Source organism: Hippocampus bargibanti, linkage group LG10 (assembly GCF_051943395.1).
Source record: "Hippocampus bargibanti isolate YZ-2025 linkage group LG10, ASM5194339v1, whole genome shotgun sequence".
Classification (NCBI taxonomy): Eukaryota; Metazoa; Chordata; class Actinopteri; order Syngnathiformes; family Syngnathidae; genus Hippocampus; species Hippocampus bargibanti.
The window spans coordinates 23,372,080-23,399,956 of NC_142743.1; the positions used below are offsets into that span (position 1 = coordinate 23,372,080).

A 27,877-nucleotide genomic window follows, 5' to 3' on the forward strand; every position below is an offset into this window, starting at 1 on the left:
ATTATAATCCTTATAAAGTGTCCTTGAGAGCTTTACATGAAATGTATTACATTATTATTATTATTATTATTATTATTATTATTATTATTATTATTATTATTATTATTATTATTATTATTTTATTAACATTTTGTGTCCCATGCCGCCATGCACAAAAAAAGTGGGCGTTTATCGTGACGTTGCCTTTCTAAGACTGACAATTGCAATCGCGAATCAAATGTCTTATTTTCTCGACGATTAGCCAATCATAGAACGAATTTAATGTTTGCGGAAGAGATTCCACGGTGGGCTTGCAGTGTTCGCGTGAACGAGCCAATCTCGTAAAAAAAGAAGACGAATACCCCAATAAACTGCCACTATTTGAAATAAACACACTATATTGTTTCGGTGGGTGAAACAATTTTTGAATACGTGTTACTGAGACGTTTGTAAATTCATCGTAGTAACCCGTAATACCTCTGACGCGTGGAGGTAAGCATGGAATGGCCACTGGAGGACTTCGAGGTGAATCTGAATCCGCCAAAGCGCCTCTGCATCGTGCAAAATGCAGCAAAAACAGTTGACGTGGTGGGTAAAAACAAAAACTCCGACTCTGTCCAAACGGATGCTGCCTGTTTCCAAGATAATTTTGCCTTTTCGATATTTTAGCAAGAAATGTGAAGTTGATTTGCACAACATGATTAGTCTTTGCAACCCACATGAAATGATACAATGGGCCAAATATGTCTCATTGGCCTTGAGTTCGACATACTGGAGGGATGTGACCAAATTTTTCAATAAAAATTCATGACACATTTTCGAATACCATATAAAAGTGCATTTAAATAGCTTTCAAATGATATATAGATTAATGTTCCATGACAAATAATGAAATAATTTTTGAAATCTGAGGGGATTTTCTGCCTGTAATTACACAGTTAAAACAATGAAAATCTGTGACAGAGTTCTTTTATTACAATTTAAACTATCACATCTTATTATTAGCTATAGAGCTATCTAGGTGGCTCGCTATCTAGCTAGCTATGTGTTGGCTATCTGTTAGCTATCTACTAGCTGGCTAGCCAGCTTTCTATCTGTATTTAATAGTGACATTCAGTGTATTAACTAGCTATCGATCTAGCTCACTATTAGCTATAGAGCTATATAGATGGCTCGCTATGTAGCTCGCTATCTGTTGGCTAGCAGCTATTTACTAGGTGGCTAGCTAGCTTTCTATCTATTAACTTCCGGGTTGAGTGAACGATGGCGCGTGTGGCTACCGCCGCTCACCCACAGAAAAACATCCTGTGACTGTAAAGTGACCTTGAGAGTTTCGAAAGGCGCTTATAAATGAAATGTATTATTATTATGATATTTTGTGTGTCTCAGAGCATCATCATGCCTGTGTATAATGCCTCCTGTTGGCTCGATGAGTGTCTGCAAGCAATATTGGACCAAGATTTCACCGGCACTCTGGAACTATCTGTTTTTGACGACGCCAGCACTGTATGTTTGTTTTACTCACATTTGCACATATGTGCTTTGCCTTCTTCAGAAAAACTTTATTCGTCCCACAATGGGGAAATTTGCAGTCCACAGCAGCAATTTGAAAGGGGATGGGGTGGGGGTGGGGTGAAAGGATAGAAAAACAAGATATTCTAAGCATAGTAAAAAATGACCATGAATAGGTTATATTATCTTCATATTTAAAGGACAACCGACACCATTTTTTGTTTCTTAACTGACATCAGAAAAAACATTTTATAGCATCTAAAATACCCAAAACACGCAGGCTGATATTTGTAGTCAAATGCAAAACACCAATAAAATGACTTAGTGTCCCAAAACTGCCACAAAATGAGCTCGGAACTGGGCAGTTTCAGAAAGTCCCGCCCCCTTGTTCGTGACATCACGTCAGGATACTCCTACACAAACTGCCTTGCTCCAGAATAAAAAAAAAATGGCTTCAGATTCGGATGCTTTCTTGTTACTCATCCAGTTCTGAATATGATTCAAATAGTTCTGAAGAGGAAAGCATAAATGTTTGCAATTGATTAATGAAGTCCTTCCGTATCAATTCCAGCTGTCTGGACTCCAATGTAGCGCCCAGAAAATGCACAAGATGGCGCACAAGCTCCATTGGAAATGGGCTGATTTGTCTGCTGGGAATTTGTGTCAACTAGTATCAAATAGTAGTCTTGGTGCAACACACGATTCACCATCGTGTTATTTATGTTGTTTTCCTTCTAATTTCACCATCAGCACGATGTTTTCAGACCAAACAAAGTACCCAAAATGCATTGTGTGTCGCTTTCTCGGTCAGGGCGTTCCCTCTGTGACGTCACGTAAGGAATCGTCATCAACTCGAAAACAAGACTTCCTGAATATTCAGCGCGAGTCTTAAAACATAAAATATAGCTACATGCGGTGGAATCTTTGTAAAATGTGCTCAGTAGAAGTCATTTGAAGTGATTTTACAAATTATGGACACAAGTTGTCAGGAGGTGTCAGTTGTCCTTCACGTAGATTCGCCATCGAGCTATCTACTTGGATATCGACAGTCTGCATCTATTTCTTTGTCCTAGGATGACTCCAGAAAGGTGGTGGAGACTTGGAGGAAGAGGTTGGAGGGAAGGGGCATTTCACTGGTATTCAGTGGCCACATCTCGGATCAACCAAGAGGCGGTTTGTTCTGTTGTGATGAGCAATTTTACACATAACTAGAATTAAAAATGACTGACACATGTTACACGATCTGCAGTCCTTCCTTAAAGGACAACCGACGCCTCCGGACAAGTTGAGTCCATAATTTTTTCAAATCACTTCAAATGACTTCGACTGAGCGTATTTTACAAAGATTCCACCGCAAGATTCCTGACGTGACGTCACTGAAGGAATTCCCCTGACCGAGAAAGCGACACACAATGCATTTTAAGTACTTTGTTTGGTCTGAAAACTTCGTGTTGATGGCGAAATTAGAAGGAAAATGACATAAATAACGCAATGGTGAATCGTTGTGTGTTGCACCGAGACTACTATTTGATACTAGTTGACACAAATTCCCAGCGGACAAATCAGCCCATTTCCAACGGAGCTTGGCCGCCATCTTGTGCATTTTCTGGGACGCTACATTGCAGTCCAGACGCCTCAAATTGACACGGAAGGACTTCTTTAATCGATTGCAAACATGTATGCTTTCCTCTTCGGAACTATTTGAATCATATTCATAAATGGATGATGAACAAGAAAGCATCTTCTCCGAATCTGAAGCCATTGTTTTGATTCTCGAGCATTTTGTGAAAGTGGTTCCTGACGTGATGTCATGAACTGGGGGCGGGACTTTCTGAATCTCCAGTTTTCAGCTCATTAATGTAAAAAAAAAAAGTCACACATAGAAATCAAAAGAATCTTTATTGTTGTTTGTTTTTTTCTCCTATTTTTTCAGTGGGATATGCAAAAAATAAGGCCGTTGCGCAGAGCTGTGGAAAATACTTGTGCTTCCAGGATGCGGTAAGTGACTGTGCAGTTCTGTTAAACGTAGTTTGGGCTTTTGAGGTCCAATTTGAAAAATTAGTCATGGAAAGGCCATCTGGAGCCTGTTGTTACTAATCAAATGAAGTTGATCTCATCACTCTGTTATACTCTTGCTATTAAACTAGCTGGCTATCTATTTATCTAGCTATTTGCTGGCTATTAGCAATCTAACTAAGTAACTGGTTATCTAGCTAGCCAGCTATTTTCTGTCTATTAGCTTTCTAACTAGCTGGCTATCTATCTAGCTATTTGCTGTCTATTATCTAGCTAAGTAACTAGCTGGTTGTCTATCTAGCTATTTTCTGTCTATTAGCTATCTAACTAACTAACTGGCTATCTAGCTAGCTATTAGCTATCTATCAAGCTGGCTATCTGTCTGTCTGTCGGTCGGTTGGTCGTTTTCGAGTTGATGACGATGCCCTAAGTGACGTCACGGAGGGATCGCCCCTGACCGAGACAGCGACACACAATGCATTTTGGGTACTTTTTTTTCGTCTGAAAACACAGTTTTGATGGCAAAATTAGAAGGAAAACTACGCATAAAAAAGGTGTAACTTTACACAAATCCCCAGCGGACAAATCAGCCCATTTCCAACAGAGCTTGTGCGCCATCTTGTGCATTTTCTGGGCGCTACATTGGAGTCCAGACGGCTGGAATTGATACGGATGGACTTCTTTAATCAATTGCAAACATTTATGCTTTCCTCTTCAGAACTATTTGAATCATATTCATAACTGGATGAGTCACAAGAAAGCATCTTTTTCCGAATCTGAACTCTCTGAAGCCATTGTTTTGATTCTGGAGCAATGCAGTTTGTGAAGGAATATCCTGGCGTGACGTCACGAACAAGGGAGGCGGGACTTTCTGAATCTGCCTAGTTCCGAGCTCATTTTGTGGCGGTTTTGGGACACTTTAAGTCAATTGTATTGGTGTTTTGCATTTGAGTAAAAATATCAGCCTGCATGTTTTGGGTATTTTAGATGCTATAAAACGTTTTTCTGATGTCAGTTAAAAAGCAAAAAAAGGGACGTCGATTGTCCTTCAAGAGAAAATCAGTTCCAGATGAGGAGATAGATGGCGATTGGCTGCTCAGAATTCTTCATGTTAGCAATTTGTTCTCTTAGAGCGAATTTTGTTGAATATGATTGATCATGAGCAGTGTCAGACTGTATTATATTTGCATCCCAAGTCACATTTGACATGCGTCATCAATGACTGACAGCGTTTGTGTTACAGGATGACATCATGTTGCCCCAAAGAGTTCGGCTGCAGTACGAGGCGTCTGTACTTCACGCAAGCTCTGTAAGTTTTACTACTAGTGTTTCGATTAAAAAAGTCCTCCCATATCAATCCGAGCTGTCAACGACAGCAATGTAGCACCCAGAAAATGCAGAAGATGGCGCCCAAGCTCAATTGGAATTGGGCTGATTTGTCCGCTGAAAATTTGTGTCAACTAGTATCAAATAGTAGTCTTGGTGTAACACACAACGATTCACCATCGCGTTATTTATGTGTTTTCCTTCTAATTTCCCCATCAACACGAAGTTTTCAGACCATTCAAAGTACCCAAAATGCATTGTGTGTCGCGTTCTCGGTCAGGGGCGTTCCAGATGTGACATCAAATAGCTAATAGATAGCTATTAAATAGCTACCTATGTAGCTAACAGATAGCCAGATAGACAGCTAGTATATATCTATTAGATAGCTAATAGATAGCTATTAAATAGCTACCTATGTAGCTAACAGATAGCCAGATAGACAACTAGTATATATCTATTAGATAGCTATTAAATAGCTACCTATGTAGCTAACAGATAGCCAGATAGACAGCTCGTATATAGCTATTAGATAGCCATTAGATAGCTAGCCAGATAGCCAGCCAGCCAGTTAGACAGCTAATAGATAGCTTAAAAATAGCAAATAGATAGCTCAGTAGCTAACTTTGAATGGATTTTACAAGAAAAATGTCTATTTTAGAATCCATCACTCGTTTCAGTATCTGTCTGTCATACTTTCATCAAAATAGGAATCGATTTAAGTCACAAGACACTTCACCATCCTGTTATAACCGTGTTCACTGTTCCAAATAGTGTTCCAGTCATCATTTCAAATGTATTCAATTCTGATTTGACAACTATGTTGACCCTCCCACAAATGTGTGTTTCCACTATAGTTGATAGGCTGTAAAATTCGGAGACTTCCAGAGGGATCCACGCAACGCTACACCCGCTGGATCAACGCAATCACTCAAGATCAACTCCTCACGCAAGTAAAAAACTCGCCGCGCTCTGTTTGTTTGGGCCTTTTTTTAAAAAAGGGGGTCATGTAGCAGACTGAGAACGGGTCATTGGAAAACAGGATACGTACCTGGCCCCTTGCCATTTCCACGGAAATGGGCCAAACTCCAGGTTCACGGCAACCTTTTCTGTCACTCAAAATCCCACCGGAGGAAGCGGCTCGTGCTGCCATCTGTCAATCGTGGAACATTTCAGTAGTGGAACTTTTTCGTCAGCCGTCATCTGTACTTCTTTGAAGGTGTTGTTGAGGTTAAAATCTTAGCGAAAGAAAATAGATGGTTTGAAAGGGGAGTAAAAGAAGCTATTTTCATAAAAAAAGCAAAACCCTTCACTCAATCGCCATGGTGGGGTGAGGTTCAATTTGGATCGTTCTTACAACCGACTTCTTAGGCAACATAGGCTTATAATAATAATACATTTCATTTATAAGCGCCTTTCAAAACTCTCCAGGACACTTTACAGTCACATATTTTTTTCTGTGGGTGAGCAGTGGCAGCCACACGCCGCGGCGTACACTCATCCCGGAAGTAACATAAAGTAAAAAAAAAAACAATAATACAAATAATATGACAATACAAAGACTCAGAGTGTCATTCGTTCTTCAGCACTTTCTGTATCCTCTTTGTGACATGAAGCAGTTCTAGATGAAAGAGGAGAGGTTGGTTCGAGTCTAGGAACTGTAACATTTGAAAGATTGGGCGAGCATTTCCTGCACCCGTCTTAATGACATTAAAATTGTTCTAAAAACGTGACGGCTTAGTTATGCTGATGAGGTGATACCAGATCAAATGGGGCAATCAGACCAGTCGTAGACCCATACTCAGGCAGGACAATGGAAGTAATCAGTCAGGACAATAGAAGGAATCAGTGTAGCCGCAGGGAGTAGTCCTCTGCTCCCCCCAACCTGAAAGCAGGGACCAATCATAGCAGAGTCTGGCACTGCAACGTCTGGACAGTAGGGATATATATATAGATATATATAGGGCCAAAACTACCAACAAATTTTAGTTCGCTGACGAAGCCTCTTGGATAAGAAGCGAAACGTCCGCACCTTCAAATTTGTACAGAATACGGCTGAAGAAACCTTTTCATCGATGGACCACTCCTGTACGACTGAGAGCTTCCACAGACGAACTGATAGTTTTGCAAACAAAACTGCACTGTGAGTTTATTGTCTTCCATCTGCGGGGGACATCTGGGTGTGCTTACAGCGCTGCAACAGTACATGACGTTCACATCCACGCTGCCAAAATATGAAACTTTCATCCAGATGGTGTGTATTTCTCTTGACAAGTAATGTGCAAACACAGTGAGACAATTGATAAACAAAACTGTTGGGGACAACCAATCAATCCCATCACTGATTCGACGCCCGATATTTCAAGTGGAAAAGCGCTTGAACGTCATCAAACATCATCAAAAATAAAAATACAGTGATACCTTGGCTTACGAACTTAATTGGTTCCCAGACAGAGTGTGTAAGGCGAAAAGTGTGTATCCCAAAAATTAATTTCCCATAGGAAACCATTAAAATGAGAATATTCCGTTCCCAGGTCCCCATAAAACATAATTTTCTAAACCTTAAAACTACACAGAATGTGCTGGGGTATTATATTTAAAGAAATAAACCTTACTGTCTAATAAAGTCGTTCTAACTTGATGAGGAGCGTAGCCTTCTTCTTTCACCATCTTGAGGAATGATCCTTTGTAGGTGCTTTCGCTGAGATAATTTTACCTTGTTCCTCATCCTCAATTGTGTTCTGTTTAGCTGGGTTGATAGCTTTTTGCATCAAGTGTCATTTGTGGAGCCTGGTCGATGGGATATTTTAACCTTGCAGTCTGCACTCTGCTTTTGAACTATCAAAGTTGAAACGAGTCCAAATTTCAATGTTTTTTTTTTATAAATTTTCTTACACTCTCTCTGTCATCTGCCTGTCTCTTTAATGTTTAAACCACCTCCCCTCACTACTGCGTTCTTAACCAATCACGTGGCTTTCACCGAAGACTGGGGGCGGGCAATAGAGGACAAAACCAAGTCGGCTGCCATTTTCTTGTTAGGAGAACGTCAGAACGGGCTCGTTCGCGAATGACACATCACTCATTGTGGCAGCTCCGTGTGTATCACGAAAAATAGTTTGTATGCCAAGGTTAAATTTTCAGAAATTTGACGTTCGTAAGCCAATACGTTCGTAAACCGAGGTATGACTGTACAGATATGTATATTGTCATTCATTCAGGATATGGTATTTCAATTTATGAAGAAGTGGAATGTCGCGTTAGAACTGCTTTTTGCTGTTTGACCAAAACACACTGTCACCACGGCAACAGGTCTCTTTTGCTCTCTTTCTCTCACATGCACACACACAAATGCACATGCACACACACACACACACACACACACACACACACACACACACACACACACACACACACACGCAGAGTCTGTAGTATATTACCTTAGCAGACATGGGATCTTTATGTGACATTACAGTTAATAAGAATATGATTGTTCCTCTGTTCTCTAGCTTAAAACCAGCCTACTTTCCATGCACTTCTCTTTCTCCACATTCTTCGTCTTTGCCTCCACTTGTTGGGCGAAGAAGCGAAGTCTATGTAGATATAAAGCAGATTTACTCAGGGTGGTGTTTGCCTTAACTTGATCCAGAGCAGGAATCTTGAGTGTTCATCTGCTGGGCATTAGATATGGTTATCAATAACCTTCCCAACCCTGTTCACTAGCCTATCGTCTTTCTCCTGCTTTCCTACATTCTGATTCATCCCATTCACGTAGTTGGCCTACGCTTGACACCTGCAAAGTGGTGAGATATTTCAACAGAGTAGACACATGAATGTAGGCGGATGCACATAAACACACACATGCTCATATTTAACAGATTTGTCAAACTGAGTGAGGTTTTCGCAAATGTTTTTCATCGGTGAGCCTTGCAAGTGTGTGCACACGAAGGTTAAGTTCACACATTCACACATCATTTGAAATGTAGTGAAGCAACTTGGAAAAATTGGGCGATGAACCTGAAATCACCCTCTCTCTCTCACACACACACACACATTCCTGTTTCAATTGTTTTTTTGAGGTCTGGATAACTCCAGGTAAGGAGTGAGGAACACCGTTGCTGATAAGTTTATAGAAGAACTAGTGTTACATTTGAACACTAAATGTCACCCCATTTCCCACTTGAACTTCTTTAAAGACAAAGAAATAAAAAGTGGACTAGAAACCGAAATAACAGCAGGAGTGAGGACTCTGAATGGGTACATTCAAAGTCCTCACCCCTGTGGTGAATTTGGTTACAATATCGTTTTACTTTTTGTGGTGTGAACTTTTTCCTCTCATTAACCACACACACACACACACACACACACACACACACACACACACACACACACACACACACACACACACACACACACACACACACACACACACACACACAGATGAACACACACAGTGAGTAAACAGTGTGTGTATCCAAGTGAAATGAAAATAACACACCAAAAAATATTTTGGGTGAATTTGTGAGGACCTCTCTGAAACAGATGCATATATAGACCCACTAGAAGCCTTTAGAGTGAAAAACTTGTGAGGACTGACCAAAAGGTCATCAGTTGTCAAAAATGTCCTCACTATGTATGGTATAACATTTTAGTGGTCCTCACAAGACTAGTCATACAAGTTGTGAAAAACGGGGCAGGCAACATTATGGCCGGGCAGGTAACTGTTCAGAGTTGTCTGCCCTGGTGTCCGGTCACATTTTGTCACGAGTTTCAGACACTGCTTAGCTTATTTTTCACCTTAGGTATATACCTCACATGGACCGACTGTCATCATGCCGACTTGGTTCTGCTCAAGGGACTGGTTCTCAACTGTTGGATGGTTCAGCGAGGAGAGCAAAGTAAGGCACGCTAGCTAGTACTGCGGTTTTTTTGATTGCATGTCGGAAATAATAATCCATTTCATTTATCAGCGCCTTTCAAAACTCTCAAGGTCACTTTCCAGTCACAAGATCAGTTTTTCTGTGGGTGGCTTGGATGTGCCTTTATTAGTCTCGAAGTGGAGAAATTTACATTTAATAGGTTTAATTTTAATAGATAGCAATTAGATAGCTAGCTAGTTTGCCAGCAATGGTGACCCCGTTCAACCGGGAATAACTCATATAGATTAAGTTAGCTAGCTAACTAATAGATAGCCAGCTAGCTAGTTTTACATCTAATAGATTGCATTTAGCTTCTTCCCCCAAGCCATTAACTCTTTGAACTCTTTCAACAGTAGCCAAAATGGAACTGTATAGTGCCACTTAGCAGTTTTTTTGACAACGATACTAGTGCAGCGTGTTCTACCGGAAACAAATTCCTTGTGTGTTCTACATACTTGGCAATAAAGATGATTCTGATTCTGATTCTGATTTAGATAGCTAGCTCGGTAGCCAGCAACGGTGACCCCGTTCAACCGGGAATAACTCATATAGATTAAGTTAGCTAGCTAACTAATAGATAGCCAGCTAGCTAGTTTTACATCTAATAGATTGCATTTAGATAGTTAGCTAGGTAGCCAGCAACGGTGACCCCGTTCAACCGGGAATAACTCATATAGATTAAGCTAGCTAGCTAACTAATAGATAGCAAGCTAGCTAGTTAGACCGCTAATAGATAGCAAGCTAGGTAGCCAGCAACGGTGACCCAGTTCAACCGGGAATAACTCAAATATGTCAAGTTAGGTAGCTAGTTAATAGATAACTAATAGCTAGCTAGCTAGTTAGACAGCTAATAGATAGTAAATAGATAGCTAGCAATGTAGCCAGCAACGGTCACCTCGTTCAACGGGGAAAATAAATCAAATTGAACAAGTTAGCTAGCTAGCTAATAGATAACTAATAGATAGCCAGCTAGCTATCTATTAGCTAATATAATAATAGAAAATGTGAAAAAAAACCTTGGACTCATCAGAAAAAAGAGTTAATTCCTAAATGATATGGGTCTGGAGTTATATGGAACTTGATATCCAGCCATCTTTGTCTCCAGGGAATCCCAGAGGACTTGATCTTCTTTTATCAGAGTCTTCGTCAAGGTGGACTCGTGATCAGAGTGGACCACTGCCTGGTGGTGTACCGTTACCACGAAAAAGCCACCACACACTCCGTGAAAGAGTCAGTTTCGCCACCGCACCTCCTCCCCCTACTCATGCAGGACATACTGTTGATCTGACACCTTCTCACAGCTGCCCACCGCCATCCCAGATTCCCTCAGCTCAAAGCACGCATGCAGTACAGTGATACCTCGGTTTGTGTAGTTTTAAGATTTAGAAAATTAAATTACAAAGTAGAAAATTATGTTTTATAGCGACCTGGGAACGGATTATTCTCATTTTAATGGTTTCCTATGGGAAATTATTTTTGGGGATACACACTTTTCGCCTTACACACTCTCTCTGGGTACCAATTAAGTTCGTAAGCCAAGGTATCGCTGTACAACGTTTTTTTTGGCTAAGAATGTGTTCCAAAAAGTCCATTTTCTCTCCCCTATTCACTTTTCTTTATCGCGTTTCTTACTACGTCTCACATGTATCTCGACCTTCACTGATCCTCCTCCTCTCTGTCATGGTCTATTATCTATCTTATTTTGGGAATCTTATTTCAAGCCCAACCCCCCACAACTCCTTGACACCTACTTCCGTTGACAAGTGAAAGCATCATCTTTCACAATCTCGTGCGCATTATGTAATTATAGCTCATGTTTGCCGGGTGAGAAATGCTTTGTAAAAAATAAAAAAAAATAACATGGCGACAGAGGCGCGCTGAAATGATTGGCTAACCACATGAAGACGAAAATTTATGAACGTCATTGTAATAATAGTAATAATAATAATAATAATAATACATTTTATTTATAAGCGCCTTTCAAAACCCTCAGGTCACTTTACAGTCACAAGAAGTTTTTTTTTTTTTCTGTGGGTGAGGAGTGGCAGCCACACGCGCCAGCGTTCATAACTCAAATAGATAGAAAGCTAGCTTGCTTGCCAATAGCTAGTTAACAGATAGCCAGCTAGATAGATAGCTAGCTAAATGTCTAATAGATAGATAGCTAGTTAGCCAGACAGGGAGCCGGCTAGGTAGCCAAATAGCTAATAGACAGCAAATAGATGGCCAGCTAGGTAGTCAGCCACGTAGCCAGCTAGGTAGCTAGCTAGAAAGCTATATAGCTAGTCTAAATAAATCTAAAATATAGCCTTCTATCTATTTGAGTTACTTCCGGGTTGTGTGAATGCTGGCGCGTGTGGCTGCCGCTGCTCACCCACGGAAAAACTTATCCGGTGGCTGTAAAGTGACATTGAGAGTTTTGTAAGGTGCTTATAAATGAACTGTATTATTATTATTATTATTATTATTATTATTATTATTATTATTATTATTATTATTATTATTATTATTATTATAGCTAGCCTGTTCGCCAGGTAAATAGATGCAAATTGTGTTAGCGTTATGGGAAGTACAGTATGTGAGCGTGTTGATGAGCCGGTTTAAAGGAACACATATGTAGATACTTGGATTTATCCCTTCTCCCTTTTCAGGGAAACCATTTGGAACCTGCGAGTTGGATTCCTTCAGGAAAGAGTCATTAGCCAATGGGAGAGCTTCACCATATGGAATGCCGGGAAACAGGGCCGTAAACTGTTCCGCTGCCTTAACGCCACAAATCAAAAGAAGGTATTATAATAATAATAATACATTTATTTACAAGTAACTCAAATAGATAGAAAGCTAGCTAATATATAGCTAATCCAACTAGCTCGCCAACTAGATAGCTAGCCAGATAGATAGATAATAGCTAGCTAGTTAGCTAATATATAGCCAGCAAGATAGCTATCTAGACCGCTAATATATAGCAAATAGATAACTAGCTAGATAGCTAGCTAATAGCCAGCTAGTCAGCTCTTATATAGCCAGCCAGATTTACAATGCATTTTCCCCAAAACTCACAATAATAATAATCAAAGCAAATACTCTACACTTTTTATAAGCGCCTTTCAAAACTCTCAAGGTCACAGGACACGTTTTTCTGTGGGTGAGCAGCGGCAGCCACACGCGCCAGCGTTCACTCAACCCGGAAGTAACTCAAATAGATAGAAAGCTAGCTAATATATAGCTAATAGCTAACTGGATAGCTAATATATAGCCAGCTAGTTGTGTGTTATTGGGCGTTGTGTTGGTATTTATGGGCACCACCAATACTCTATTCATGGCTGTAGTATAATTTTTGTTTTGTTTTGTTTTGTTTTGCTTTAAAGGTCAAAGCTTTCTGTGACGTGGACAAGAACAAGATTAAGAAGGGTTTTTACACATATGAGGATTCCAAGGTGAGGTTACTGGTAACTGATCAATTAATATCCGTGTATTGAGACCTATTATCGATCGGTCTTTTGTTGCACTTTATTTAGGAACGACCAAAGCCAAAAATCCCCGTCCTGCACTACAAAGATGCGTCGCCCCCTTTTATTATCTGTGTCAAACTGGTGAGCCGAAAGTGTTTTGCTGTGTTTGTTCTTGACCAATCACGTGGCTTTAACCGACGACTGTGGGTGGGGAATAGAGAAGCAAAACAAGCCGGCTGCCATTTTCTTGTTTGGAGAACGGGCTCGTTCGAGAACGACACATCATTCACTGTGGCAGCTCCGTGTGTATCCCGAAAAATAGTTTGTATGCCAAGGTAAAATTTTCATAAATTTAACGTTCGTAAACCGAAACGTTCGTAAGCCAAAGGGGTTCGTAAATCGAGGTATCACTGTACGTATTTGAACTATGCAGACAAGCAAAGGTTGAACTTGATTTGTCAATGTCAGAAGCGTATTCGTATGGTTGTAAATATTTACACATCTTGCGTGTGGCTGCCACTGCTCACCCGCAGAAAAAAAATATATCCTGTGACTATAAAGTGTCCTTGAAAGTTTTGAAAGGCGCTTATAAATGAAATGTATTCTTATTATTAAAAAATACCATTACGCGTCTATGAAAGGTTTTGAAGCAGCATTTTGTGTTTGTTTGCTCTCCTTCTTTCTTCTTTTCTACTCATCGCTAATGTTTCTGATGTGTTTAGGACATGACGGATGGCGTTCTAGAGGAAAACCTGAACTCCTTACAGATGCAAGAAGGAATCGACTTCTTCCATTTTAACTGACGGATCACGGCTGGTACGTCACTGTTACACGTTTTAAATCACAGCAGTAGATTTTCAACTCATACACACACTTCCATTCATTTTTCCCAAGGGTAATCCTATTTGAAATTCTTTAATCACAATACCATAGCACATTTATTACACATAAAATAAGGTATATTGTGTCTATTTTTCAAGGACAACCGACACCTCGGGACAAGTTGTGTCCATAATTTGTCAAATGACTTCTACTGAGCGTATTTTATAAAGATTCATCGGCATATAGCTATATTTTACGTTTTAAGATTCGCGCTGAATATTCAGGAAGTCGAGTTGATGACGATGCCTGATGTGACGTCACGGAGGGAACGCCCCTGACCGAAAAAGCGACACACAATGCATTTTGGGTACTTTGTTTGGTCTGAAAACTTTGTGTTGATGGCGAAATAGGAAGGAAAAACACATAAATAACGCGATGGTGAATCGTTGTGTGTTGCACCAAGACTACTATTTGATACTAGTTGACACAAATTGTTATCACTCATCCAGTTATGGATATGATTCAAACAGTTCTGAACAGGAAAGCAAAAATGTTTGCAATCGATTAAAGAAGTCCTTCCGTATCAATTCAAGCCATCTGGACTCCAATGTAGCGCCCAGAAAATGCACAAGATGGCTCCCAAGCTCCGTTGGAAATGGGCTGATTTGTCTGCTGGGAATTTGTGTCAACTAGTATCAAATAGTAGTCTTGGTGCAACACACGATTCACCATCGCATTATTTATGTGTTTTCCTTCTAATTTCGCCATCAACACGAAGTTTTCAGACCAAACAAAGTACCCAAAATGCATTGCGTGTCGCTTTCTTGGTCAGGGGCGTTCCCTCCGTGACGTCACGTCAGGCATCGTCATCAACTCGACTTCCTGAATATTCAGCGTCAGTCTTAAAAACGTAAAATATAGCTATATGCAGTGGAATCATTGTAAAAAGCGCTCAGTAGAAATTATTTGAAGTGATTTTACAAATTATGGACGCAACTTGTCCGGAGGTGTCGGTTAGTTATCCTTTAATGGCAAGGAAGCACTTCACCTGGGACCCTCTGTTGCCATTTCTTCATACTTAGCTTCATGGACTGGAAACATTTTCTTCAAAAATGAGATGATAACTATGTCTGTAATTTGTTAGCATCAAATGAATCAAAGGCCTTATTTGTGCGCTTGAACTTTTTAATGCTAAAAAAAATGTGAGGGATTGTGAAACTGACAATGGGTGTGGCCTCCCTTTCTGATGCAACCACATTGGACACATCTGCAACAAACATGGACACAGCCTGTGCTTGTTTGGCATTCTCCTACGAAACAATATTGTCTTCCAAGAGAGCACAGATCGGACACGTAAACCCCCGGAGCAAGTTTATTTTACCTCACACAGCGTGAAACGTTCTCTGCCGGCAGCCGAACAGACCTTTAGCTACAAATCCCCTTCGGTGTTGCTGTGTTTGTGTAAATGTGTGGCAACTCTGTCACTTGGAAGGAAGCAGCGAACGCCACACTGCAGCATTGTGTTCAAAGATACCTTGAATTGGTTCACAGACAGAGTGTGTAAGGCGAAAAGTGTGTATCCCAAAAATTAATTTCCTATCGGAAACCATTAAAATGAGAATAATCTGTTCCCCGGTCGCCATAAAACATAATTTTCTACTTTCTAATTAATTTTCTAAGGCTTAAAACTACACAGAATATACCTTATTTTATGTATAATAAATGTGTTATGGTATTATAATTAAAGAACTATACTGTACTGTGTAACAAAGTCGTTTTATTTACTTTTGTGATGGTCGTTGATGGCTTGATGGAATGGAGTGGCCGCTTTCATCAGCATGAAACACTTGATGAGGAACGTAACCTTCTTCTTTCACCATCTTGAGGAATGATCCCTTGGAGGTGCTTTCGCTGCGATAATTTTACCTTGTTCCTCATCAATTGTGTTCTGTTTAGCTGGGTTGATAGCTTTTTGCATCAAATGTGCAGATGGCTTGTGCGGGTTATTTGTGGAGCCTGATTGATGGGAATTTTAACCTTGCAGTCTATACTCTGCCTTTGAACTATCAAAGTCGAAAGGAGTCCAAATTTCACTGTTTTCTATCCATGTTGTCACTCTCTAGCTGTCGTCTGCCTGTCTAATGTTTAAACCACCTTCCCTCACTGTTGCTTTCTTGACCAATCACATGGCTTTAACCGACAACTGGGGGCGGGGAATAGAGGACCAAAACAATCCGGGTGCCATTTTCTTTTAGGAGAACGGTCTTGTTCGCGAACGACACATCACTCATTGTGGCGCTCCGTGTGTATCCCGAAAAATAGTTCATATGCCAAGGTAACATTTTTATAAATTTAACATTCGTAAACTGAAAAGTTCGTAAACCGAGGTATCACTGTATAAAGATTCGCCTTTTTTGGACGTGTTTTCTGTATCATCATCCTTTTGTGATTAGATTTTCTGCAGTTTTGTTTATCTTATCCATGTTGTTTTCAATTAGTGTAATCGTTTTATGGTCTGACATCAAAATAGTCAAACAATGCCATGAAAAAAAAATCTGAAAATGTTTACCACTAATACTTCTGAGCAAATTTGGCCTCCTTTGAATCTTTGTCAGCCAGCCAGTTCTCATCTTTGCTCCAGGATGATGCATTTCAACATCTGCGGGATGGATTGCTACAAAATGGAGGCTCCATGTGATTGGCTGAACTCACTTGTTTTTAACTCGTACCAGTATCGCAGACGTGGCTAACGTTCCAAACATCCGTGCCCTCCCTTGAACAATGAAGGAGATCGAGGCTCCCTTGTGTTGACATGTCAGGATGGGGCTGTTTGTTATGGACAGAAGACATTTTTTTTAGAGGAGAGCAATGGCTACCAAAATGGATTGAAATACAGTAATACCTTGGCTTACGAACTTAATTGCTTCCCCGACAGAGTGTGTAAGGTGAAAAATGTGTATCCTAAAAATTTATTTCCCATAGGAAACCATTAAAATGAGAATAATGCGTTCCCAGATCCCCATAAAACACGATTTTCTACTTTCTAATTTTCTAAAAACTACACAAAATATACCTTATTTTATGTATTATAATGTGATATGGTATTATAATTAAAGAAATAAACTGTACTGTATAATAAAGTCATTTTATTTACTTTTGTTATGGTCAGTGATAGCTTGATAATAATAATACATTTTATTTCAAGGAATGGAGTTGCCGGTTTCATCAGCATTAAACACTTGATGAGGAACGTAGCCTTCTTCTTTCACCATCTTGAGGAATGATCCCTTGTGGGTGCTTTCTCTGCTATAATTTTACCTTGTTCCTCATCAATTGTGTTCTGTTTAGCTGGGTTGATAGCTTTTTGCATCAAGTGTACAGATGGCTTGTGCGGGTTATTTGTGGAGCCTGAATGATGGGAATTTTAACCTTGCAGCCTACACTCTGCCTTTGAACTATCAAAGTTGAAACAAGTCCGAATCTCACTGTTTTCTATCCATTTTATCACTCTAACTCTCTCTGTCGTTTGCCTGTCTCTTTAATGTTTAAACCACCTCCGCTCACTTCTGCGTTCTTGACCAATCACGTGGCTTTAACCGACGACTGGGGGCGGGGAATAGAGGACCAAAACAAGCCGGCTGCCATTTTGTTGTTAGAAGAACAGGCTCGTTCGCGAACGACACATCACTCATTGTGGCAGCTCCGTGTGTATCCTGAAAAATAGTTCATATGGCAAGGTAAAATTTTCATAAATTTAACGTTCGTAAACCGAAAAGTTCGGAAGCCAAGAGGTTTGTAAACCGAGGTATCACTGTACCAAAGACTCATCAGAGGAATAGCACGTTTTTCCTGTGAGGCGTGCCTGTGCGTCTGTAGCTCGCAGACTCGGTCTCATCATCTCAGTCCATAAGTCTAGCATAGTGACACTGCGAGTTTGAGAGAGTCGCAAACCAAAGGCAGTTGTTTGAGTTAGACTTAGCTCAGTCCAAATACAGACCGCCCTCCTCTAACCCTCCTTCATGATAAAGTACTTGGTAGATGATCACAATGAACCCTAATGGAGAATCTATGAAAAAAAAGAACCACGTGGAGCGTAATCATGGCTTTGCTCTGTGTTTACACTTCATCTTTGTGCCGACATCAGTCTAAGGAATAAATGATTGTGACCACAGAGGCTGCTTGCCAAATAAACCCGAAGCAAGCAGGGCAACTGATAAGAATCGGCTGTGTTTGGGCGAAGAGCGCTTGTAAAGGTCAGACACTGAAGGCCTTTGAACACATTCCTTTGTTTCCCAGTACTTCCCACCCCCACACCCGCGCTACGCTACGCTATCCTGCAGGGCCAAAGCATGCAAGCACAACCTGGTCTGATGACATCTGCCTTTCTGACGTTCCAGCATAAATCTTCGCCGTAGGCCCAAAGTGACTACAAAAAGAAAAGAAACCATCTGATCTGTTCAAAAAGAATCCCGTGAAAGGACAACCGACACATTTTTTTGTTTCCTAACTAACATCAGAAAGACGTTTTATAGCATCTAAAATACTCAAAACACGCAGTATGATATTTTTAGTCCAATGCAAACCAATAAAAATGACTTAAGGTGTCCCAAAACTGCCACAAATTGAGCAAGGTTCAGAAAGTCCCGCCCCCTTGTTCGTGACGTCACGCCAGGATACTCCTTCACAAACTGCCTTGCTCCAGAATTAAAACAATGGCTTCAGAGAGTACAGATTCGGAGAAGATGCTTTCTTGTTACTCTTCCAGTTATGAATATGATTCAAATAGTTCTGAAGAGGAAAGCATACATGTTTGCAATCGATGAAAGAAGTCCTTCCGTATCAATTCAGTTAATAGATAGAATTCGATTCCGTATTCAATATCAGTTATGAATATTTGAATCATATTCATAACTGGATGATACGAAAGTGAAAGAGGAAGGCTACCGGTCACTCCATTCCATCAAGCCATCAACGACCATCACAAAGGTAAATAAAACGCCTTTATTATACTGTACATTTATTTCTTTAATTATAATACCATAGCACATTTATTATACATAAAATAAGGTATATTTTGTGTAGTTTTAAGGCTTAGAAAACTACAACGTAAGTAGAAAATTAGGTTTTATGGGAACCTGGGAACGGATTATTCTCATTTTAATGGTTTCCTATTGGAAATTAATTTTTGGGGTACACACATTTCGCCTTACACACTCTGTCTGCGAACCAATTAATTTCGTAAGCCAAGGTATCACTGTACATGGATAGATTTGCTTCCATACATCAACATTTAAACACTTTTATAACATTTAAACACTTTCATTTTCCATTTTAAAATTACAGCCATTTTGTGCACAGTTTCTTCTATTGTCATGGGCTGAAATGTATTTCAACAAGGTTGAACAACACCGTTGTAGATATACCGGTAACCATTTCAAAGGCAGAGTGTAGACTGCAAGGTTAAAATATCCCATCAATCAGGCTTCACAAATAACCCGCGCAAGCCATCTGTACAATTTGAAGAGAACATACAAGGGAAAGTTTCTGGTGTGTCTGCCTGCATCTGTTGCAATATCACAACTTCTAAGATGTACAACCAAAATCAAAGTTGCTGTCTGCCACACTGTCGAGAAGAAGAATGTCCCCTTGAAATAGAGGAAGTGTGTTTGTGGAGGGCAGTGCGGTGCTCTTGAGGTATTTGGCGAAACACATCACTTCATTGCTGTGGCACTCAGTGGGAATGTGACAAGGGGGCAACATGCTTGCCGTTCCGTCGGTTTTCTCACGGGAAAAACCAAAGAGGCGTGTAGAGCACACGTGTGACTTTTCCTTGAAGCTACCTTGGAGTCAACTTGCCAGTGTCACCACGGATACCTTGGCTTACGAACTTAATTGCTTCCCAGACAGAGTGTGTATCCCAAAAATTAATTTCCCATTGGAAACCATTCAAATGAGAATAATCCGTTCCCAGGTTCCCATAAAACCTAATTTTCTACTTACGTTGTAATTTTCTAAGCCTTAAAACTACACAAAATATACCTTATTTTATATATAATAAATGTGCTATGGTATTATAATTAAAGAAATAAACTGTACTGTGTAACAAAGTCGTTTTATTTACCTTTGTGATGGTCGTTGATGGCTTGATGGAATGGAGTCGCCGGTTTCATCAAAATTAAACATCTGATGAGGAACGTAGCCTTCTTCTTCCACCATCTTGAGGAATGGTCCCTTGTAGGTGCTTTCTCTGCCATAATTTTACCTTGTTCCTCATCAATTGTGTTCTGTTTAGCTGGGTTTAAAGCTCTTTGCATCAAGTGTACAGATGGCTTGTGCGGGTTATTTGTGGAGCCTGATTGATGGGATAGTTTAACCTTGCAGGCTACACTCTGCCTTTGAACTATCAAAGTAGAAACGAGTCCAAATTTCACTGTTTTCGATCCATTTTCTCACTCTCTGCCTGTCTCTTCAATAGTTAAGTCCCCACCACTCACTGCTGCGTTCTTGACCAATCACGTGGCTTTAACCGAAGACTGGGGGCGGGGAATAGAGGACAAAAAAAGTTGGCTGTCATTTTCTTTTTTTGACATATATAGGGTCAGAGCTACCAGCAAAAAAAAGTTAGCTGACAAAGCCTTTTGGATAAGAAGCGAAACATCTGACACTTTCAAAGAAGTACAGATGACGGCTGAAGAAAACCTTTTCATCGATGGACCACTCCTGTACGACTGAGAGCTCACACAGACGTAAAAATAAAATGATTTATTTTTGCAGACAGTACAAATGTTGATAAATTAAAACCCATCTACTCTCACAGTATTTCCCCCTCATTAAAATACACAATACTCGAATCAAAGGAAGAAAAAAAACGACGTCGCAAAATAATGTTTTGTTAGCTCCGCGAACTAAAAAAAACGCTACTTTAGTTGGTGAAAATATCTTTTAAAAATGATATCATGTTATAGAACGCTTCGCCAAATTAGACGGCTCACTTTGTTTGGATTATTTTAGTCAACAGAGGCTGGTGGTACTGAGTCGTTTTTTTTCTACTTAGCTCACTTTTTCACTCCACGCGCGGAAGTGCGCGCACACCATTTTACCCGGTTTGCACGCGCGCTTCTATCACGGGAGGAGTGGGCGTGTTTTGCCCCGAGTACTCGCGTGTCCCGTCAGCTCCTGCCACGCGCCCATCGTGCACGTGCAAGAAAACTTATTTAAACAAGCGGCTGGCACACAGTAGACACACGGACTAATTGAGTGAGCCCGCAGCCGCCATGTAGTGAATAGACGCGATCGTTGTAACGTACGTGGAGCGCGTTTCGTGCGGTTCGAAACGACAAGGCACGGTGGAGTGGATCTGGGTGGTTCGGAAAGCCAGCATGATCCGGCCGTGGACTACCCAGCACTGGGTCACGACGGTTCTTGTCTACTGGGCCTTGTGTACCGCGGCTCAGTATTCCAGCGATAAGTGCAGCTGGCGAGGAAGGTAAGAATGGAGTCGAGACGAGCAAAACACGAATTCAACTTTTCGCTCATGTCGGCTAAATAGTTTGCTTGTTTTTGTCTGTTTTAAGGTAGATATCGCTACACGCGAATCGCTCGTTATACCCTCCGTTCAAGGGTCATGAAAAGAGATTTTATTTTCGTTCTTTGTAGGTACGCTACCGCGAGCTATAGTCCACGGCGATTGTTTCTGTCCAGTGAACCGAGCGCACTCTGTACTCGCAGTCGTATATCATTGCATTTTTTTAAGTACATAATCGTTTTTCGTGGATTTTTATCCAAGCTATGAAGTTTATGATACCGTATTATACGTTTCCCTCCATGCTGGTTCTTGGAATTTCCGAATACGACAACGAGAAACATGGAAAAAATGGATTGAAGTTTACGCTCTTTTTGCTAAAACTACAGTTTATAAAGGTGAATAAGGTGTATTTTTATAACTCATAGAAGTGGTAGAATATACAAATTTCTCCATAACTGCAAAGTTTCAAGTAAAAGGAAGCATTAGCATATATATTTCTTGAGCTCGCAATTTTCTTTCCTAGTATTCCGTGACAGCCATTTTTGATTTCTGACGAAAATCTGACTGCATTCGATCGTTGATTTTTGCTAATTTATATTTTGAATCTGTTCTTGTTTAGAATTTCAAATGCTTTCCATTGGTATCTTACTCGTTAAAATCTGCCAAAAATTAAGAAAGTTATGATAGTTTAAACTGTAATAACGAACTCGCTCACATTTTTAACTGTGTAATTACAGGCAGAAAATCCCCTCATATTTCGAAAATAAAAAAAATCCTTATTATTTGTCACAGAACAATAATCTATACATCATTTGAAAGCTGTTTAAATGCTCTTTAATATGTTACATCATAAATTATGACAGTCGACCTATCAGTCAGGCTACCTACCTAGCTATCTGTTTGCTATCTGTTATTTATCTATTAGCTAGCTATTAGCTATCTATTAGTGGTCTGGCTTACAAGGAGCCGCAAATGGGAGCAGATGTGATCACATTATGGTGTTATTATTCAATTATTATATTTTCTACTAGTTGGTATGATAGCCTTATTAATATGAAAAGCAAATTAGTGACAGCTGATCATCAGACCAGAGTAACCACAGGGAAACTGAAAGTTTGTGGACGCTCTCTATGCACATATAAATAAAGACATACGAATAAAAATATTTGATATAGTGTATTGTTTACATGAGTAATTCGTTTTTCACATAATTTTACATGATTTTTGGTAGTTAATTAATTTAAGCAAACAAAAAAAAAAAACAGAGGACCCATTTGGGAGCCAAAAAAGCCGGATCTCTTTAGTGAGCCGATCCAAAAGAACCAGCTCTCTGAAAGGAGCCGGAATTCCCATCACTACTTCGTTCACATTTTGTCATTTTCTTTATCCCGCATGAACGGAATGTTTATTTTTTTTCCTCTCTCTTTTAGCGGTCTGAGCCACGAGATGCATCGCAGAGATGTAGAGCAGATCTATTTACGCTGTTCCAAAGGCTCGCTGGAATGGCTCTACCCGACCGGTGCCATTATCGTCAATCTGCGTCCAAACACCGGACCTTCATCGGTAGACATGGCAGGCCTCCATGTGTGCATCAAACCTCAGCCTCACTCGCAGGTACTTCGTGTCTCTCTTTGCTTTAGAGCACAGGTGTCAAAGTCAAGGCCCGGGGGCCAAATCTGGCCCGTCACGTCATTTTATTCGGCCTGCTAAAGCAAAACAAAACTGGTGAAATTCCATCATGCTTGCTAAAGTCCGAACCAAAACGTTAAATTGTCTAATGTAAACTACAATAACAGTCATTATTTTTTTACTTCAAAATTGAAACTAGTTATTCATTAATTTGTTGTGTGCTTTCTATGTAATACAGTGATACCTTGCCTTACAAATTTGATAGGTTCCCAGACAAAGTGTGTAAGGTGAAAAGTGTGCATCCCAAAAACTACTTTCCCATTCGAAACCATTAAAATGAGAATAATCCGTTCCCAGGTCCCCAGAAAACATAATTTTCTACTTACTTTCTAATTTTCTAAGCCTTAAAACTACACAAAATATACTTTATTTTATGTATAATAAATGTGCTATGGTATTATAATTAAAGAAAGAAACTACTGTGTAATAAAGTGGTTTTGTTTACGTTTGTGATGGTCGATGGCTTGAGGGAATGGAGTGGCCAGTTTCATCAGCATTAAACACTTGATGAGGAACGTAGCCTTCTTCTTTCACCATCTTGAGGAATGATCCCTTGTAGGTGCTTTCTCTGCCATAATTTTACCTAGTTCCTCATCAATTGTGTTCTGTTTAGCTGGGTTGATAGCTTTTTGCATCACGTGTACAGAAGGCTTTGTGGAGCCTGATTGATGGGATATTTTAACCTTGCAGTCTAGACTCTGCCTTTGAATTTTTAGCGGATGGTGACCGCTAGTGTCTTCAAAGATGCTAGCCACAAATTGTTTCTTTTTTTTTCCAGTTCCGTCACGTTTTTAGCACAATTTTAGTGTCATCAAGACGGGTCCAGGAAATGCTCGCCCAATCTTTCAAATGTTAAAGTCCCGAGACTCAAACCAACCTCTCCTCTTTCATCTAGAACTGCTTCATGTCACAATGAGGGTACAAAAAGTGCTGAAGAATGAATGACTCTCTGTGTCTTTGTGTTGTCATATTATTAGTATTATTATTATTATGATTGTCATTATTATTATTATTATTATTTTTAACTTTATGATACTTCCGGGTTGAGTGAACGCTGGCGCGTGTGGCTGCCACTGCTCACCCGCAGAAAAAAAATATCCTGTGACTGTAAAGTGTCCTTGAGAGTTTTGAAAGGCGCTTATAAATGAAATATATTATTATTATTAATACCTAGCAAATATTAAGCTAATACCTAGTGAATCGATAGCTAATAGCTAGCTAGCTATATAAGATATGGCTCCCAAAAAGGTTCCCGACCTTTGGGTTAGGTGTTTGCAACATGCTAATATGTTGGCTAATATGAATCGTGCTCATCAGGCGAATTTTTGCTTTATTATAAACCGAAAAAAATAGACATATTGATGAGTCATAATTGACAACCTTGTAAACGGGTGTACTGTACACTGATCAAAGTAGTGCCATTAGGAAGCCTATGCGCTGTTTCTGTGTGTCTTCAAAATAAGGGTTCTCATTTGTATTTGGAACACACTGGCGATCTGAAGCTGCTGATGGCCGACAGCGAACAGCCGCAGAGAAGAATCCATTGTTTCAACCTCAACCACGGAGCTCTGTTTGTGGAGGCCGTCCACCAGGCAGACATCAGTCGGAGGATAACAGCTTTCCAGTACGAACTGGTGTCCAGTCGAGATCCTGGAGCGCATTTGTACCCACATCTTCACCCTGGTTTTGGTGAGAGAATTCCACCATCTTGTGTTTTGCAGAAGGCTCCGTTCGCTTTGAGTTTGCGCATTTACATTCGTCTGTGTAAGCTCTCAGTCGTACAGGAGTGATCCATCGATGAAAAGGTTGCTTCAGTCGTCATCTGTACTTCTTTGAAGGTGTCGGACGTTTCGCTTCTTATCCAAGAGGCTTCATCAGCGAACTAAATTTTTGCTGGTAGCTCTGGCCTTATATAGCTCAAAAAAAGAACATTGCAGCCAACTTTTTTTTGTCCTCTATTCCCCGACCCCAGTCTTCGGTTAAAGCCATGTGATTGGTTAAGAACCAGCAGTGAGTGGGGGGGTGTGGTTAAACATTAAACAGACAGGCAGACGACAGAGATAGAGAGTGAAAAAATGGATAGAAAACAGTGAAATTTGGACTCGTTTCAACTTTGATAAGCAGAATGTAGACTGCAAGGTTAAAATATCCCATCAATCAGGCTCCACAAATAACCTGCACAAGCCATCTGTACACTTGATGTAAAAAGCTATCAACCCAGCTAAACAGAACACAATTGATGAGGAACAAGGTAAAATTATCGCAGAGGGGTTAGCAAACTAAAATTTTTGCTGATAGTTTTGGCCCTATTTATATCCCTACTGTCCAGACGTGGCGGTGCCAGACTCTGCTATGATTGGTGCCTACTCTCAGGTTGGGGGGAGCAGAGGACTACTCCCTGCGGCTACACTGATTACTTCTATTGTCCTGCCTAAGTATGAGGTCTACGACTGGCCTGATTGCCCCATTTTCTCTGGTATCACCTCATCGGGGTAACTAAGCCTATGTTGCCTAAGAAGTCTGTTGTACGAACGATCCAAATTTAACCTCACCCCACCATGGTGATTTAATGAAGGGTTTTGCTGTGTTATGAAAATAGCATCTGTTTGGAACAATGGGATTCTAATACACTTCCTTTTTTCTACTGCAGTCACATGTGAACCGTGTTCGGATGAAGAAGTCCTATTGGCTGTTTGCATCAGTGATTTTGGTAAATATACACAAACCAGAAATTGTGTAAGACACATCAAATATTTCATATTGTGATTAAGAAACAAAAAATAAAAATGGTGTCGGTTGTCCTTTAACAAAAAGTCCCTGTTGTCTCTGTAGCAGGAAGCGGCGCCTTTCAAGGCCAGCCATCGATCGCCGACGAACACTCGAAGGCGCGGCTGACTTTAAATCGACTCTTCCACCAGAAGGATGGTGTGTTTGCCGGTGGCGGGGTTCGAGTGCGGCGTTGGACTGGTAGCGTCAACGTTCCCACAAAGTGTGGCGTTCCCCACCAAGGGGATGAGTACCTTTTGACCGGTTCGGTCCACTTTGGTGAAGCGTGGCTTGGCTGCGCGCCTCGCTACAAGGACTTTTTAAAGCTTTATTTCACAGCTCGCAGAGCAGGAACCAACCCCTGTCATATTGACACTGACTGAAGGAATGCAAAGTGGAACAGCCCGAAAGATACCTCGGTTTACGAACTTTTCGGTTTACGAATGTTATATTTATGAACATTTTTACCTTGCCATACAAACTATTTTTCGGGATACACACGGAGCTGCCTTAATGAGTGATGTGTCGTTCGCCAACGAGCCTGTTCTTCTAACAACAAAATGGCAGCCGACTCATTTTTGTCCCCGCCCCCAGTCTTCGGTTAAAGCCACGTGATTGGTCAAGAACGCAGCAGTGAAGGAGGGTGGGGTTTACAGATAGAGAGAGAGTGAAGCCGTTCTCCAAAAAGAAAATGGCTGCTGACTTTTTTAGTCTAGTTGGCTGGCTGTTAGCTGGCTATCTATTAGCTTTTTATTAGCTATCTAGCTGGCTGGCTGTTAGTTGGCTAGCTGTATGCTATCTGGCTATTTATTAGCTATCCATTAGCTAGTTACTTCGGTGTTGAGTGAACGCTGGCGCATGTGGCTGCCACTGCTCACCCACAGAAAAACTTTATCCTGTGATTTCCTTTTATTTAACACAGAAAAACGGTCTCTGCACATTTATCTTGGCTGCATTTCGATCATGACTTTTTAGCTCGCTACCTAGCTAGCTAGCTATTTGCTGTCTATGAGCGATCTGGATGACTATCTAGCTAGAAGCTATTAGCTGGCTGGCTATTGGCTAGCTGGATGGCTCAAATATTAGCTAGCTGAATGGCTCAAATGGCTGGAAAGCTGGATAGCTATCTATTTGCGAGCTATTGGCTGGCTGGCTGAAATATGAAAAACAAATACTGATTATAGTATTATATTTATTCATAATTTTGTTTCTCGGGTACAAATGAAGGATCTCCAAGGATGTGACTGATTATAGCAATGGTGCTAAATAGCTAGCATTCTGAGATGTTTCAGGCAGGCTAAAAAAAAAGGTCAAAACATGACTTAGGCCATTATTTCAAGTGGTTGATGATATTTTCCTCAAGGTGATACTTTGATCATTCTTGAATTGTAAAGTTTGCTTTTATAAAAAGCATCTTGTTTAGAAAAAAACATATCTTCTTTTAGAAGTGTCCAATATGAAGCTCTGTGAGTCTATATGGCATAATGTGTTTTTGCAAAGTGCATATACAGTATTTACTGAAAAAAAAAAACATTTCTTGAATTGATGTACATGTTATTAGACTGTTTTTACTACTTACTTGCGCTGAACTGATTTGGTCATTGACGTGTATCTCATAAATATGAAAAGGATATCAATTGAAAAACTACCAAAAATGCACACAAATAAACATCTTGTACATTGAATGAGCAGCAATCAAACTTCATGGCATCTTTAGTCCTTGTGTTTTAAAGGACAACCGACACCATTTTTTTGTTTCCTAACTGACATCAGAAAACTAATTTATAGCATCTAAAATACCCAAAACACGCAGGCAGGCTGATATTTTTAGTCAAATGCAAAACAACAATTAAAAATGAATTAAAGTGTCCCAAAAC

At 40.2% G+C, this 27,877-nt stretch overlaps 2 protein-coding genes across 8 annotated transcripts; both read left to right on the forward strand.

Moving 5' to 3' along the window:
* The first annotated feature begins 286 nt into the window (after window positions 1–286).
* On the forward strand, window positions 287–23,114 carry qtgal (queuosine-tRNA galactosyltransferase). 7 transcript variants are annotated; one of them, XR_016116156.1, is made up of 14 exons: window positions 287–567; window positions 1,369–1,485; window positions 2,565–2,664; window positions 3,425–3,489; window positions 4,751–4,816; window positions 5,688–5,783; window positions 9,630–9,725; window positions 10,852–10,976; window positions 12,398–12,533; window positions 13,115–13,183; window positions 13,265–13,339; window positions 13,921–14,014; window positions 16,276–16,355; window positions 16,636–17,203. XR_016116156.1 is itself a non-coding variant. In XM_089005626.1 (13 exons), the coding sequence occupies exons 1-12, from the start codon at window positions 478–480 to the stop codon at window positions 13,999–14,001; spliced, it is 1,116 nt and encodes a 371-aa protein (XP_088861752.1). In that variant the 5' UTR covers window positions 287–477; the 3' UTR covers window positions 14,002–14,014; window positions 22,976–23,114. The 7 variants fall into 7 exon arrangements, 6 of the variants coding, with proteins under 6 accessions (XP_088861752.1, XP_088861753.1, XP_088861751.1 ...); XM_089005626.1 differs by lacking the exons at window positions 16,276–16,355; window positions 16,636–17,203 and adding an exon at window positions 22,976–23,114; XM_089005627.1 differs by lacking the exons at window positions 16,276–16,355; window positions 16,636–17,203 and adding an exon at window positions 20,617–21,024.
* On the forward strand, window positions 21,253–27,712 carry metrnlb (meteorin like, glial cell differentiation regulator b). The gene is made up of 5 exons (XM_089005630.1): window positions 21,253–21,506; window positions 22,976–23,159; window positions 24,698–24,923; window positions 25,885–25,944; window positions 26,067–27,712. Exons 1-5 carry the CDS (start codon window positions 21,400–21,402, stop codon window positions 26,381–26,383), a joined length of 894 nt encoding a protein of 297 aa, XP_088861756.1. The 5' UTR covers window positions 21,253–21,399; the 3' UTR covers window positions 26,384–27,712.
* Window positions 27,713–27,877: the final 165 nt, after the last annotated feature.

Excerpts from the sequence above, each read along its gene's own strand:
- qtgal (XM_089005626.1), top strand. The coding sequence starts at position 478 with ATGGAATGGCCACTGGAGGACTTCGAGGTGAATCTGAATCCGCCAAAG. Across the intron at positions 10,977-12,397 it reads ACCACACACTCCGTGAAAGA|GGAAACCATTTGGAACCTGC; the intron begins GTCAGTTTCGCC and ends CTCCCTTTTCAG. Across the intron at positions 13,184-13,264 it reads ACACATATGAGGATTCCAAG|GAACGACCAAAGCCAAAAAT; the intron begins GTGAGGTTACTG and ends CACTTTATTTAG.
- metrnlb (XM_089005630.1), top strand. The coding sequence starts at position 21,400 with ATGATCCGGCCGTGGACTACCCAGCACTGGGTCACGACGGTTCTTGTC. Across the intron at positions 23,160-24,697 it reads AACCTCAGCCTCACTCGCAG|GGTTCTCATTTGTATTTGGA; the intron begins GTACTTCGTGTC and ends CTTCAAAATAAG. Across the intron at positions 24,924-25,884 it reads ACATCTTCACCCTGGTTTTG|TCACATGTGAACCGTGTTCG; the intron begins GTGAGAGAATTC and ends TTTCTACTGCAG.